This window comes from Oncorhynchus kisutch, linkage group LG14 (assembly GCF_002021735.2).
Source record: "Oncorhynchus kisutch isolate 150728-3 linkage group LG14, Okis_V2, whole genome shotgun sequence".
Taxonomy (NCBI): Eukaryota; Metazoa; Chordata; class Actinopteri; order Salmoniformes; family Salmonidae; genus Oncorhynchus; species Oncorhynchus kisutch.
In genome coordinates, this window is record NC_034187.2 from 3,960,889 (window position 1) to 3,975,621 (window position 14,733).

Here is a 14,733-nt window from a genome sequence, read left to right on the forward strand (position 1 = left end):
CCTATGATTTAGCTAGCGGTCTGATTTCTCATATATTCCAGTAGCGACGGTCTAAAATCATATCATGTTGCATACATTTACAATGAATGATTCGTTAAAAGGCATCAATGACATTTGAAACATTTCCAAATGTAACATGTCCAGAAATGGCCTGGTGAGAAAATAAATGACCCATGCAGCTAATTAAAACAGCGTCAAATAGCCACTGACTGACAGGCCTTACCCCCATAATAAACCAAACGATATATGACTGAAATAATGCATCAATAAGTGCACATGAATATTTCAGTAAAGATCATTGAACTTCCCCTAATAAATATTATTTCAAAGTGAGCATGAAACTTCTCACAGGGCCATTGATGTGAAAAATCATTCATTAAAAAGAAACAACCATTAGTATACCATTCTGTCAATATCCCTTACAATATAAACTCAGCAAAAAAAGAAACGTCCTCTCACTGTCAACTGCGTTTATTTTCAGCAAACTTAACATGTGTAAATATTTGTGTGAACATAAGATTTAACTGAGACAAACTGAACAAGTTCCACAGACATGTGACTAACAGAAATTGAATAATGTGTCCCTGAACAAAGGGGGAGGTCAAAATCAAAAGTAACAGTCAGTATCTGGTGTGGCCACCAGCTGCATTAAGTACTGCAGTGCATCTCCTCCTCATGGACTTCACCAGATTTGCCAGTTCTTGCTGTGAGATGTTACCCCACTCTTCCACCAAGGCACCTGCAAGTACCTGGACATTTCTGGGGGGAATGGCCCTGGCCCTAGCCCTCACCCTCCGATCCAACAGGTCCTAGACGTGCTCAATGGGATTGAGATCCGGGCTCGTCGCTGGCCATGGCAGAACACTGACATACCTGTCTTGCAGGAAATCCCACACAGAACGAGCAGTATGGCCGGTGGTATTGTCATGCTGGAGGGTCATGTCAGGATGAGCCTGCAGGAAGGGTACCACGAGGGAGGACGTCTTCCCAGTAACACACAGCGATGAGAATGCCTCACAACGCTGTGACACACCGCTCCAGACCATGAGGGACCCTCGATCCCGCTCCAGAGTACAGGTTACAATCAGTGTAACGCTCATTCCTTAATGCTTAGTCTGCGAGCTGTTAGTGTCTTAACGACCGTTCCACAGGTGGCCGTTCATGTTTATGGTTCATTGAACAAACATGGAAAACAGTGTTTATTTAAACCCTTTACAATGAAGATCTGTCAAGTTATTTGGATTTTTTATTTTTACAAATTATCTTTGAAAAGACAGGGTCCTGAAAAAGAGGACATTTCTTTTTTGATTTCTGAGTTTAGTAGAAAATCAAAGTAGGCCACAATGGACAAGTCCTCTCCATATGAGTACAGAACATTTAAACACAAAAACACAGTTCTCTTGCGGTTTTTATTTAATTTAAGTAAAGACAAAATACATCTTCATAAAGGGGGGGAAACAATTTTAAATACAAAACAAAACAAAAGAATAAAATAAAATCACACTTCACCCCATCCTACTAGAAAAGTTCTCACCGAGACAACTTATAAAATAGTATAATATCCAGGACTCATAACATAATTCAACCCTTCTCCATTCCTATCAAACCCCCCCCCCCCCCCTCTTCCGTCATAGATTGGTCGCGTTCCAGGCAGACTACATTGCAAAAGTCGCACTGCATCAACCAATGTCATTGACTACGCAGCTGTCATCAGATTGCTGTATTGTATGTGTGTGGTTAGGTGACATGGTAAACACCAAACCAGATGTGTTGCTATCTGGCATGCGTCTGCAGTGCAGTCAGCCTGGAACTAGAGGCTGTAGGGCTCATTTCCCAGCCTGTTGGGCCTGGCGCCGCAGCAGCACGTAAATCTTCTCCTTGATCCAGTCCTTGTTGTACGGCTGGTACGTCTGTGTGTCGGCACGGTACCTAGAGGAGACAGACGGAACGATATATTAAAACATGGGCTGCTACGTCTGTGTGTCCGCATGGGCTGGTACGTCTGTGTGTCGGCACGGTACCTAGTGGAGAAAGAGAGACGGAGTGTCCCCATTAAAATTGAGCCTTATGAGGCGATAGAAATCCTCAACCCTAGGATGTTTCTAAGTACACACTTAGGTGACACTTCACTTAATACCTGCAGATCTAACGCTGGTGTTATAGTGAACTATAAGACATTATAGGCATTCATAATACCCTTACAACAACTCTAACGCAAATTAAAACAACCAGGTTATTAATAAATTAATTTTAAAAAATGTATGGCATTTGATATCGTTCAGACAGACTCATTCAGACGAAAGAACAACAACTAGGACTGGGAGACGTTCCAGGTTGCCTACACAGACAAGTTGCAACACCTCCTGGAACGCCCCCAGACTTACACCAAGCAGCTGAGGTCAGCCAGGTCGTCGATGAAGTCAAACAGTTGACTGATGTCATAGGTGATGGATGGACTGTTTGGGTTCATTCTCTTTAGGTGTTCCTCGTACATCTTACACACACCTGGAAAAGAGATTTATAGATTAGTGATAAGTTTAAACTGGTTGACCATCTAACAGCATTTTTTTTTTAAATCCATCACGTTGTTGTTTATTTTGCTCAGCGGGTCAGTACTGTCTCACAGACGATGTGGGTTCTATATCCTTCTCTGTCAGTTGAGTTGGCTGTCAATTTTACCTTCCATGCACTCGTTGACTGATTCATAGTCAGCATACGTACGTCCCTCTGGTCTCTTGGTGGGCTGGACCAACAGGATCGTGTGAGACTGCAACAACAAACACATGATCTCATGTTATTGGTTAAATGCATCCTAAACAAAACAGGTGTAGACTAACAGTGAAATGCGTCCTAAACAAAACAGGTGTAGACTAACAGTGAAAAGCTGATTTTACGGGCCCTTTCCAACAATGCAGAGAGAGAAAAAAAGAAGAAAAAATTATGAGGAACAAATACAAAGTTATTGATAACTTGGCTATATACATGGGGTACCAGTACCGAGTCGGTGGGTAGGAGCGGCATCTTCACATAGAGTTGATCAGGCTGTTGATTGTGGCCTGTGGAATGTTGTCCCACTCCTCTTCAATGGCTGTGAGAAGATGCTGGATAATTGGTGGGAAATGGAACATGCTGTCGTACATGTCGATCCAGAGCATCCCAAAATGCTCAATGGGTGACGTGTCTGGTGAGTATGCAGGCCATGGAAGAACTGGGACATCTTCAGCTTCCAGGAATTGTGTACAGATCTTTGTGACATGGGGCCTTGCATTATCATGCTGAAACATGAGGTGATGGTGGCAGATTAATGGCACGACAATGGGCCTCAGGATCTCATCACGGTATCTCTGTGCATTCAAATTGCAATTGTGTTCGTGGTCCGTAGCTTGGGCCTGCCCATACGCCACCACCACGGGACACTGTTCATAACGTTGACATCAGCAAACCGCTAGCTCCCAACAAAACGCCAGACACGTGGTTTGCGGTAGTAAGGCAGGTTGGACGAATTTGGAGGCGGCTTATGGTAGAGAAAATAACATTAAATTCTCTGGTTGTTATTCCTACAGTGAGCATGCAAATTGCACTCTCCCTCAAAACTTTAGACAGCTGTGGCATTGTGTTGTGTGACAAACCTGCACATTTTAGAATGGCCTTTTATTGTCCCCAGCACAAGGCGCACCTGTGTAATGATCATGCTTTTTAATCAGCTTCTTGATATGCCACACCTGTCAGGTGGATGGATTATCTTGGCAAAGGAGAAATGCTCACGAACAGGGATGTAAACAAATCTGTGCCCAAAATTTGAGAGAAATAAGCTTTTTGTGAGAATAGAACTGGAATCTTTTATTTCAGCTCATGAAACAGGGGACCAACACTTCACATGTTGCGTTTTTATTCTGTATATTAGCTTTGGTCGAACAGGATCTTCTCCATGCTACAAACCGTTCTGCAGCCTTGCGAAGGGCATGTGCATCAAGTGTGGAAAATGCAGGCTAGACATCAGGCAAAAACAAAATATGGCAAAATGCATGTGCATCTGATGGACATATGGCCTAAAAGGCACTGCATGATCAATCTGACGTCTGCATTGGCCATTGAGCATTTAAAATCATACGGCCTCTGTAGAAATCAGGCCATTCATACTTCTGGTCCTTCACGGAGCAGCACAGAGCTGTTGTCAAGGAAGTGAGTTTGTGTTTATACAGGACGCTCCCACCAACCGATCTTACAGGCTGACGACACCGCTTGCGTGCGTGAGCGTAGCAAAATAAATTTAGAAATCTACATTATTCAATTATTGCACCCACACTGCTCGAACATGCCAACGAACATCTGCCTTGCCAAGGGCTAAAATAGTCCGTTCTATTTCTGACGCAGATCTCGCTGTAAGTCCTGCCTCTCCCATCTCCTCATTGGTTTATAGAAGCAGGTACCCACGTGCCTTCTCCTCATTGGATATACCCAAGTGGGTGACAAAGACGAACAAGGCCAGTATCAGTAATGCACCTAATTTATGAAAGTTGCCAATCGCAATATAAAGTCCAGAGAAGAAAAAGCCTGGAAGGATGAGAGACCGAGAAACGATTCGGTTGGCCGTTTTACGTGTGGATTAATTGGCGGATTAGAGGACCTTGTGCATTTCAGGTAAAATAACAACTAAATGTTTATATTCCAGAACAAATGTGCTAGCAACAGAAAGCTAGCTAACTAGGACAAATGTGCTAGCAACAGAAAGCTAGCTAACTAGGACAAATGTGCTAGCAACAGAAAGCTAGCTAACTAGGACAAATGTGCTAGCAACAGAAAGCTAGCTAACTAGGACAAATTAGCTAGCAACTGCAAGCTAAATTGCCATAAAATGTTTAATGCTTTTCGACCTGTCCCCAAATTAATATAATTGGTTCAGAGTTTGTTTTGATATTTGAACCTGCGTGTTGTGATCGTGTTTGGTGTGGGGGGATAAAATACATATATGCATGATGGCGCACGTGCGCAGCCGGTTTGGTTTCCGTGTTACGCCTCACTCCCACCCCTATCTGAGATATCTACTACAGCCCTCATCCTCCACATACAACACCCGTTCTGCCAGTCACATTCTGTTAAAGGTCCCCAAATTTTAAATGCAATATACTGGTCTCAAATATATTAGCTACACAGAACCACGAAGGACCCGTATGAGAGGCGTTTCACCATATTAAAACCGCAGCATGTCTATCTCTGGCTTACGGAGCGGTTCCTTTTGAAATAGGCGCTCGCATCGCCGCATACCAACGGATCACCGCATCTTACCAACGGATCACCGTTGATCCGTTGGTACGATGCGGTGATCCGTTGGTATGCGGCTAAGATAAGTAAAATATCTTTTGGGAGTAGTAAAACAGGGAAACAACGAGTGCCGGACAGTTCTCAATAGAACATACCAGAGGAGTGCTTCATTTACAACCTAAATGATTGGGAAAATCTGGTTATTATCAGTGTTTGGAAAACACGGAGCTCGTTGATAACAGACCTTGGGGGGGGGGGGGGCGCCTCTTCACACACAGTTATTTGTCAAAAGGTCCGCGGTGGGTCTGTGTAGGCTATGCGATTTAATACGGAGACAAGTTTATAGTATATTTAATTACTGTTCAACTCTGGGTGGTTCAAGCCCTGAATTCTGATTGGCTGACAGCTGTGGTATATCAGACCGTATACCACGGGTATAACAAACCATTGTATTTTTACTGCTCTAATTACGTCGGGAACCAGTTTATAATAGCAATAAGGCACCTCGGGGGTTTGTGGTATATGGTCAATATACCACGGCTAATGGGCTGTGTCCAGGCACTCTGTAACTAAGAACAGCCCTTAGCCGTGGTATATTGACCATATACCACACCTCCTCAGGACGTATTGCTTAATTATAGTATTTCTAGTAGCAGCCAGAGAAATGAATTGTTTTCACTCCCCGATAGAACATTCAGATTGTTCTGCCGTAACTGGGCTCGTTAACTGATTTGTTAGGTTTTCCTTGTGATCAGAACAAAAACTAAAACGTATTTTCCTCAACTAGAGATTTAAATAAATGGTGTTTCTTTGAAAGGGATGTTCCTGGCTGACATGGAAAATACATTTAAAGGCGACAGAGGCACATCTCTTTTATTTACAGTTCTGGTTGCCATGGTTAACACAAAACGCAGGACGTTGAATGCTACCCGACTCGACTCAGTAAAGTTACATAAGTAGTACTACAGTATCACAGCCAGGTCAAACATGTGTTTGTGAGTCAGATTATCCAGTGTCCACAGCAACACTGTCTTTCTCTGTCTCCCCTTCCAGGGGGGGGGGGGGGGGGGCGAGGCACTAGGACCATGACAGAGGACACCCTGGCCAGGCACCTGGATTTACCTGCCCCCCCCCCTCTCTACCTGATACCTGCCTCCAATGGTTCTTTCTCCCCCTCAAGTCACTGAGTTGCCACACACCCAGAAACACGAAGACCACGACGTCTTTATGAAAAGCCATCTGACCAGTGTTTGTACTTTCTATATATTTCATTATGGATATTGTCTGCTGGCCGTTATTACTGCTTTTGCTCTTTCCTTATTAAAAAAAATGGTGAATGAAGGAAGAATATGCTTTCAATTTTAAATGAAAGACATTGTTAGAGAATTTAATGTATGCTTTTACACGGGTCTTGTAACTCTGTCATTTACAGCAAAGCAAATAAAGATGTGCGCCTACTGAGAGTGTTTACTTTTCTCCCCAAATGATTTCCCAAGAGGTATTTACTCCGTTATTCCATGTCATGGCTAGATGAGGCTGAAAAGCAACAACACAACACAACACAACTAATTCCTCACATTGGTACAACAATGTTCAGTCCGTTGAATATTCCACCAATGATCAAAATCAAAAGATGAATTCACAGTTTTATTAAACCTACAAAAAAAGGAACTTAATCAAAAGGTCATTGCCAGTTTTTTTTTCTTTTTTCAAAAAATAAATAATTAACAGTCACAGCCTCTCACCCTTTGTTTGCTTAACTGGGGGGGGGGGGGGGGGGGGGGGGTTGGTTTCCTATAGGCTGGGTGAGGCTCAACAGGCAGAATGGGTTCCAAAGGGCACCCTATTCCCTACAACTGTCCCTGTATAATGTACTACATTTGACCAGGGCCTTGGTCAGCATTAGTGCACTATGTATAGGGAATAAGGTGCCCTATTGGGACACAGCCAGTCTGTTGACGAAGCACCCTGAAATCAATCTCTCTCCTCATGGATATCCAAGCATTGGCTTGAGCTACTTTACACCGGGTTTGGCCGGTGTAGGCCGTCATTGTAAATAAGAATCTGTTCTTAACTGACTTGCCTAGTTAAATAAAGGTTAAATAAAATGTTTTAAAAATTGTGCAAGTCCACATTTTGGGAGAAGGACAATAGATATGCAGCCAATGTTAATGGTCACACCTTTTAGTCAGTAGTTTAAAATATAAATTAAAAGGTTTTCTACAAAAGGGCAAATAATAAAAGTTGTTGCTGTAGTTGGTAAGACAACGGAGAGTATAGGTTCATTATGGACTTCGAGAAACTTGTGGTAAACACCACACTTAGGCAGAAAACAGAATGTTCTATTCTCCACCCAAACGTTCTATTCTCCACCCAAACGTTCTATTCTCCACCCAAACGTTCTATTCTCCACCCAAACGTTCTATTCTCCACCCAAACGTTCTATTCTCCACCCAAACGTTCTATTCTCAACCAGACCCATCTTTTCAACAAATACACCATTTAACTCTCTCTCCATTTACATTTAGAATGTATTCCAGATTAACCAGTTCCCCATTACAAAAAAAAGATTCCAGTCAGAGTGCAGTATAACGACAAATACTGCATCCAAATTAAATTTTTTTTTACTGCATTAATTTTGTAGTGTAGCTACAGTTACAATGCAGTATAATTGCAGTTATTCTGTAATTACTGTGTCCAAATTACCAGTCGACTGAAGTTACTGCACTTTCAAAACTGCTCTTGTTTTGTAAGGGTCCCAATAATTTAGCTAGTAAACACCCCCTCTCTGGTTTATTATATTGTGAACTGTTGGGACTCGTTGTTTCCCCTGTTTAGGTCTACTACTCACAGATACTTGACTTAAGTCAAAAACGAAATTAACTGAAATACACTGGTCTCAAATACATTAGCATAATCTGAATACACAGAACCAAGGCCCCATTGTAAAATGATCTGCGGTTCACCATATTAAAACGTGTCCCAGGGCAATATGCTTAGCCCTGCCCACTGGGGCGAGGCTTACGGGGCATTTTTTGAAGTGAGCGCTGGTATCGTCATATTTCAACCGATCAAGTTGGCTGCATACATCGGTTGCATACATTCCCTTCGGACGGTTAAATGACACGACTCAACATCGCCATCTACCGGTCTTTGAACTAACACGACCCATGAGTAACGAGTACAACTGTATATTACTTTGAAGAGAATCAATAAAATGCTTTAATTTCAGTAACTTAATATTTCTAGACGACCTCAGTTAAAGCTATGAGCTGGATCATCCTGCAACACAGGACCAAAAGCCAGGCATTTGTTTCGCTACCATCCCCCATTGATACAATTATTGTTGTCGCTAACTAAAAACGTTAGTACTGAAACTAGGCGTAACTCGGAATTTAACACAGACATGTCAATGAACACGCAGACTATAACATCTAGTTGAAGATTAATACAACACCATGTAATATGTCAGACTGGTTTATAACCAAGACGTTTAAAAACAACACACTTCGCACGCTAGCTAACGCGTTAGCATCCGTTGATTGACATGCACGCAACATTTCAAAAGGCTAGCTAGCAATCGAATCTTTTTTTTTGTTTTAACTCTGGAAAACCACTTAAACACAAATTTAGATATGCTATTTTAAAACAAACAAAAACTAACCATGTTTTGGATAATTCCTTCACCGAGGTCTTGGCGTAAGTAAGGTATCTTGTTCAACTCGATATCAGCGTCTCGTCACTAGTTACCACACCCACAAAGTCATAAACCCCGCCTATTTCTAAAAATGTATGTTCTTAAAATTGTAATTAATACCTAACCTTAATAACCACACGGCTAACCGTATGTCTAACTCGAGCCTTAAATTAAGACCACAAAGCGAATTATTTTTGTTTTCATACATTTTTAACATAAAGCAAATTTTGACTTTGTGGCTATGCTATCTAGGAAACGGTATCGGCCAGAAAAGTACTTCCGGGTCACGGAATTTCGGTCATTTCAAGATAAAACTCGCCCACGTAATAGTAAAAAAAAAGGTGTAATTAACCTGTATTTATTCATGATATTCCGTATGAAAAATAATTGTCTAAACATTAACAATAATTCATATTTGTTCATATTAAGTGACATTTGCATTAAATTAAAACTATCTTTGCATTTGCATTAAAACTGACTATCCTACCGATCCTCGACTTCGGCGATGTCATCTACAAAATGGCTTCCAATACTCTACTCAGAAAACTGGATGCAGTTTATCACAGTGCCATCCACTTTGTTACTAAAGCACCTTATACCACCCACCACTGCGACCTGTATGCTCTAGTCGGCTGGCCCTCGCTACATATTCGTCGCCAGACCCACTGGCTCCAGGTCATCTACAAGTCCATGCTAGGTAAAGCTCCGCCTTATCTCAGGTCACTGGTCACGATGGCAACACCCACCCGTAGCACGCTCTCCAGCAGGTGTATCTCACTGATCATCCCTAAAGCCAACACCTCATTTGGCCACCTTTCCTTCCAGTTCTCTGCTGCCTGTGATTGGAATGAATTGCAAAAATCGTTGAAGTTGGAGACTTTTATCTCCCTCACCAACTTTAAACATCTGCTATCTGAGCAGTTAACCGATCACTGCAGCTGTACATAGTCTATCAGTAAATAGCCCACCCAATTTACCTACCGCATCCCCATACTGTTTTTATTTATTTACCTTTCTGCTCTTTTGCACACCAGTATCACTACCTGCACATGACCATCTGATCATTTATCACTCCAGTGTTAATCTGCTAAAATTGTAATTATTCTCCTACCTCCTCATGCCTTTTGCACACAATGTATATAGACTCTTTTTTTTCTACTGTGTTATTGATTTGTTTATTGTTTACTCCATGTGTAACTCTGTGTTGCTGTCTGTTCACACTGCTATGCTTTATCTTGGCCAGGTCGCAGTTGTAAATGAGAACTTGTTCTCAACTGGCGTACCTGGTTAAATAAAGGTGTTCTCAACTAGCCTACCTGGTTAAATAAAGGTGTTCTCAACTAGCCTACCTGGTTAAATAAAGGTGAACTGATCTACCTGGTTAAATAAAGGTGAACTGATCTACCTGGTTAAATAAAGGTGAAATAAAAAATAACAAATAAAATTAGGCTTTTAAAACATGTTCCAAGGGCAAATCAATTCAATTCAACCCTTACAACAACAACAAAAAGATTGCAGTTTTAAAACTGCAGTAAAAGCAGTGATGTAAAGTACATAAAAACACTACTAGTACTACTACTTGTTTTTTGGGGATATCTGTACTTTACTATTTATATTTTTGACAACATTTACTTTTACTTCACTACATTCCTAAAGAAAACGATGTACTTTTTACTCCATATATTTTTCCTGACACCCAAAAGTACTGGTTACATTTGCTTAATAGGACAGGAAACACAGTTGAACTGCAGTTATACTGCACTCTGACTGCAATATTTTTTCGTAAGGGAATACACTGTATATGAAATACAGTGGGGCAAAAAAGTATTTAGTCAGCCACCAATTTAGCAAGTTCTCCCCCTTAAAAAGATGAGAGAGACCTGTAATTTTCATCATATGTACACTTCAACTATGACAGACAAAATTAGGGGAAAAAATCCAGAAAATCACATTGTAGGATTTTTAATGAATTTATTTGCAAATTATGGTTAAAAATAAGTATTTGGTCACCTCCAAACAAGCAAGATTTCTGGCTCTCACAAATCTGTAACTTCTTCTTTAAGAGGCTCCTCTGTCCTCCACTCGTTACCTGTATTAATGGCACCTGTTTGAACTTGTTATCAGTATAAAAGACACCTGTCCACAACCTGAAACAGTCACACTCCAAACTCCACTATGGCCAAGACACCAGAAACAAAATTGTAGACCTGCACCAGGCTGGGAAGACTGAATCTGCAATAGGTAAGCAGTTTAGTTTGAAGACATCAACTGTGGGAGCAATTATTAGGAAATGGAAGACATACAAGACCACTGATAATCTCCCTCGATCTGGGGCTCCACGCAAGATCTCACCCCGTGGGGTCAAAATGATCACAAGAACGGTGGGCAAAAATCCCAGAACCACACGGGGGGACCTAGTGAATGACCTGCAGAGAGCTGGGACCAAAGTAACAAAGCCTACCATCAGTAACACACTACGCCGCCAGGGACTCAAATCCTGCAGTGCCAGACGTGTCCCCCTGCTTACGACAGTACATGTCCAGGCTCGTCTGAAGTTTGATAGAGAGCATTTGGATGATCCAGAAGAAGATTGTGAGAATGCCATATGGTCAGATGAAACCAAAATATAACTTTTTGGTAAAAACTCAACTCGTCAAGTTTGGAGGACAAAGACTGCTGAGTTGCATCCAAAGAACACCATACCTACTATGAAGCATGGGGGTGGAAACATCATGCTTTAGGGCTGTTTTTCTGCAAAGGGACCAGGACCACTGATCCGTGTAAAGGAAAGAATGAATGGGGCCATGTATCGTGAGATTTCAAGTGAAAACCTCCTTCCATCAGCAAGGGCATTGAAGATGAAACGTGGCTGGGTCTTTCAGCATGACAATGATCCCAAACGCACTGCCCGGGCAATGAAGGAGTGGCTTCATAAGAAGCATTTCAAGGTCCTGGAGTGGCCTAGCCAGTCTCCAGGTCTCAACCCCATAGAAAATCTTTGGAGGGAGTTGAAAGTCCGTGTTGTCCAGCAACAGCCACAAAACATCACTGCTCTAGAGGAGATCTGCATGGAGGAATGGGCCAAAATACCAGCAACAGTGTGTGAAAACCTTGTGAAGGCTTACAGAAAACATTTGACCTCTGTCATTGCCAACAAAGGGTATATAACAAAGTATTGAGATAAACTTTTGTTATTGACCAAATACTTATTTTCCACTATAATTTGCAAATAAATTCATAAATTCATCAAATTTTGTCTGTCATAGTTGAAGTGTACCTATGATGAAAATTACAGGCCTTTCTCATCTTTTTAAGTGGGAGAACTTGCACAATTGGTGGCTGACTAAATACTTTTTTGCCCCACTGTACATATTGGCTTACAGTATAAAGAGAAAACTATTATAGGTGCAGAAGTAAAAGTGGGGTTGGGATTAATCACTAGGTTCTGTAGAATCCATATATGGTGTTATTTCCTGGGGGACTGACATCTATATGCCCAGCAACACTTTCTACTCCACCCACTCCATTGGTCCCAATGCAATACACTGTAGGCCTACAATACACTGAAGTGATTAGTCACTTCAAAGAATAATGGACTGGCACACCTGTTAACAACCTAAATTAACCTGATAACGAGCCATACCTGTTAACGAACTAAATTAACCTGATGATGAGCCATACCTGTTAACAACCTAGATTAACCTCATTATGACGATCCATACCTGTTAACAACGTAGATTAGCCTGATGATGATGAGCAGGTTGTGCCTTTTACACATTTGAATCGGCCCAAGACCAGCCTTGACCTGTGCCAAAAACACTGACCCTTAAAATGGAGCCAATGGACACTATACGGTACAAATATACAGTAGACGTTTGTTTAGCTCTATAATGTAGGTGCCAAATTCTGACTGTTAGCAAGTGATTAAAACTTTAAAAAAAATTTTTTTTACTACTTTAACTAACTGCTTCAAAGTCATTAGTGTCATGGTCATTTATAGGTAGACCAGTCAGTGGCCTACATTGTGTTCATTTACAGGTAGACCAGTCAGTGACCTACATTGTGTTCATTTACAGGTAGACCAGTCAGTGACCTGTGGTGTGGTCATTTACAGGTAGACCAGTCAGTGACCTGTGGTGTGGTCATTTACAGGTAGACCAGTCAGTGACCTGTGGTGTGGTCATTTACAGGTAGACCAGTCAGTGACCTGTGGTGTGTTCATTTACAGGTAGACCAGTCAGTGACCTGTGGTGTGGTCATTTACAGGTAGACCAGTCAGTGACCTGTGGAGTGTTCATTTACAGGTAGACCAGTCAGTGACCTGTGGTGTGGTCATTTACAGGTAGACCAGTCAGTTACCTGCAGTGTGTTAATTTACAGCTGGACCAGTCAGTGACCTACAGTGCGTTAATATACAGGTAGACCAGTCAGTGACCTACAGTGCGTTAATTTACAGGTAGACCAGTCATTTACAGGTAGACCAGTCATTTACAGCTGGACCAGTCAGTGACCTACAGTGTGGTCATTTACAGGTAGACCAATCAGTGACCTGCAGTGTGTTAATTTACAGCTGGACCAGTCAGTGACCTACAGTGTGGTCATTTACAGGTAGACCAGTCAGTTACCTAAGGTGTGTTCATTTACAGGTAGACCAGTCAGTGACCTAAGGTGTGTTCATTTACAGGTAGACCAGTCAGTGACCTACATTGTGTTCATTTACAGGTAGACCAGTCAGTGACCTACATTGTGTTCATTTACAGGTAGACCAGTCAGTGACCTGTGGTGTGGTCATTTACAGGTAGACCAGTCAGTGACCTGTGGTGTGGTCATTTACAGGTAGACCAGTCAGTGACCTGTGGTGTGGTCATTTACAGGTAGACCAGTCAGTGACCTGTGGTGTGTTCATTTACAGGTAGACCAGTCAGTGACCTGTGGTGTGGTCATTTACAGGTAGACCAGTCAGTGACCTGTGGAGTGTTCATTTACAGGTAGACCAGTCAGTGACCTGTGGTGTGGTCATTTACAGGTAGACCAGTCAGTTACCTGCAGTGTGTTAATTTACAGCTGGACCAGTCAGTGACCTACAGTGCGTTAATTTACAGGTAGACCAGTCAGTGACCTACAGTGCGTTAATTTACAGGTAGACCAGTCATTTACAGGTAGACCAGTCATTTACAGCTGGACCAGTCAGTGACCTACAGTGTGGTCATTTACAGGTAGACCAATCAGTGACCTGCAGTGTGTTAATTTACAGCTGGACCAGTCAGTGACCTACAGTGTGGTCATTTACAGGTAGACCAGTCAGTTACCTAAGGTGTGTTCATTTACAGGTAGACCAGTCAGTGACCTAAGGTGTGTTCATTTACAGGTAGACCAGTCAGTTCCCTAAGGTGTGGTCATTTACAGGTAGACCAGTCAGTTACCTAAGGTGTGGTCATTTACAGGTAGACCAGTCAGTGACCTGTGGTGTGGTCATTTACAGGTAGACCAGTCAGTGACCTGTGGTGTGGTCATTTACAGGTAGACCAGTCAGTGACCTGTGGTGTGGTCATTTACAGGTAGACCAGTCAGTGACCTGCGGTGTTTTCATTTACAGGTAGACCAGTCAGTGACCTGCGGTGTTTTCATTTACAGGTAGACCAGTCAGTTACCTACATTGTGTTAATTTACAGGTAGACCAGTCAGTGACCTACGGTGTTAACTAACTGGCCTACCTGTAAATGACCTACATTATCTTAATGATGATGAGCAGGCTGCAGACCTCACACATTTAA

The 14,733-nt window shown here is 42.1% G+C and overlaps 1 protein-coding gene across 1 annotated transcript; it reads right to left on the reverse strand.

Moving 5' to 3' along the window:
- Positions 1-1,390: 1,390 nt before the first annotated feature.
- LOC109904345 (enhancer of rudimentary homolog) lies at positions 1,391-9,028 on the reverse strand. Its single transcript, XM_020501602.2, has 4 exons — positions 8,927-9,028; positions 2,680-2,767; positions 2,385-2,505; positions 1,391-1,929 (listed from the first exon to the last, which is right to left on the reverse strand). Exons 1-4 carry the CDS (start codon positions 8,927-8,929, stop codon positions 1,827-1,829), a joined length of 315 nt encoding a protein of 104 aa, XP_020357191.2. The 5' UTR covers positions 8,930-9,028; the 3' UTR covers positions 1,391-1,826.
- Between the last annotated feature and the right edge of the window lie 5,705 nt (positions 9,029-14,733).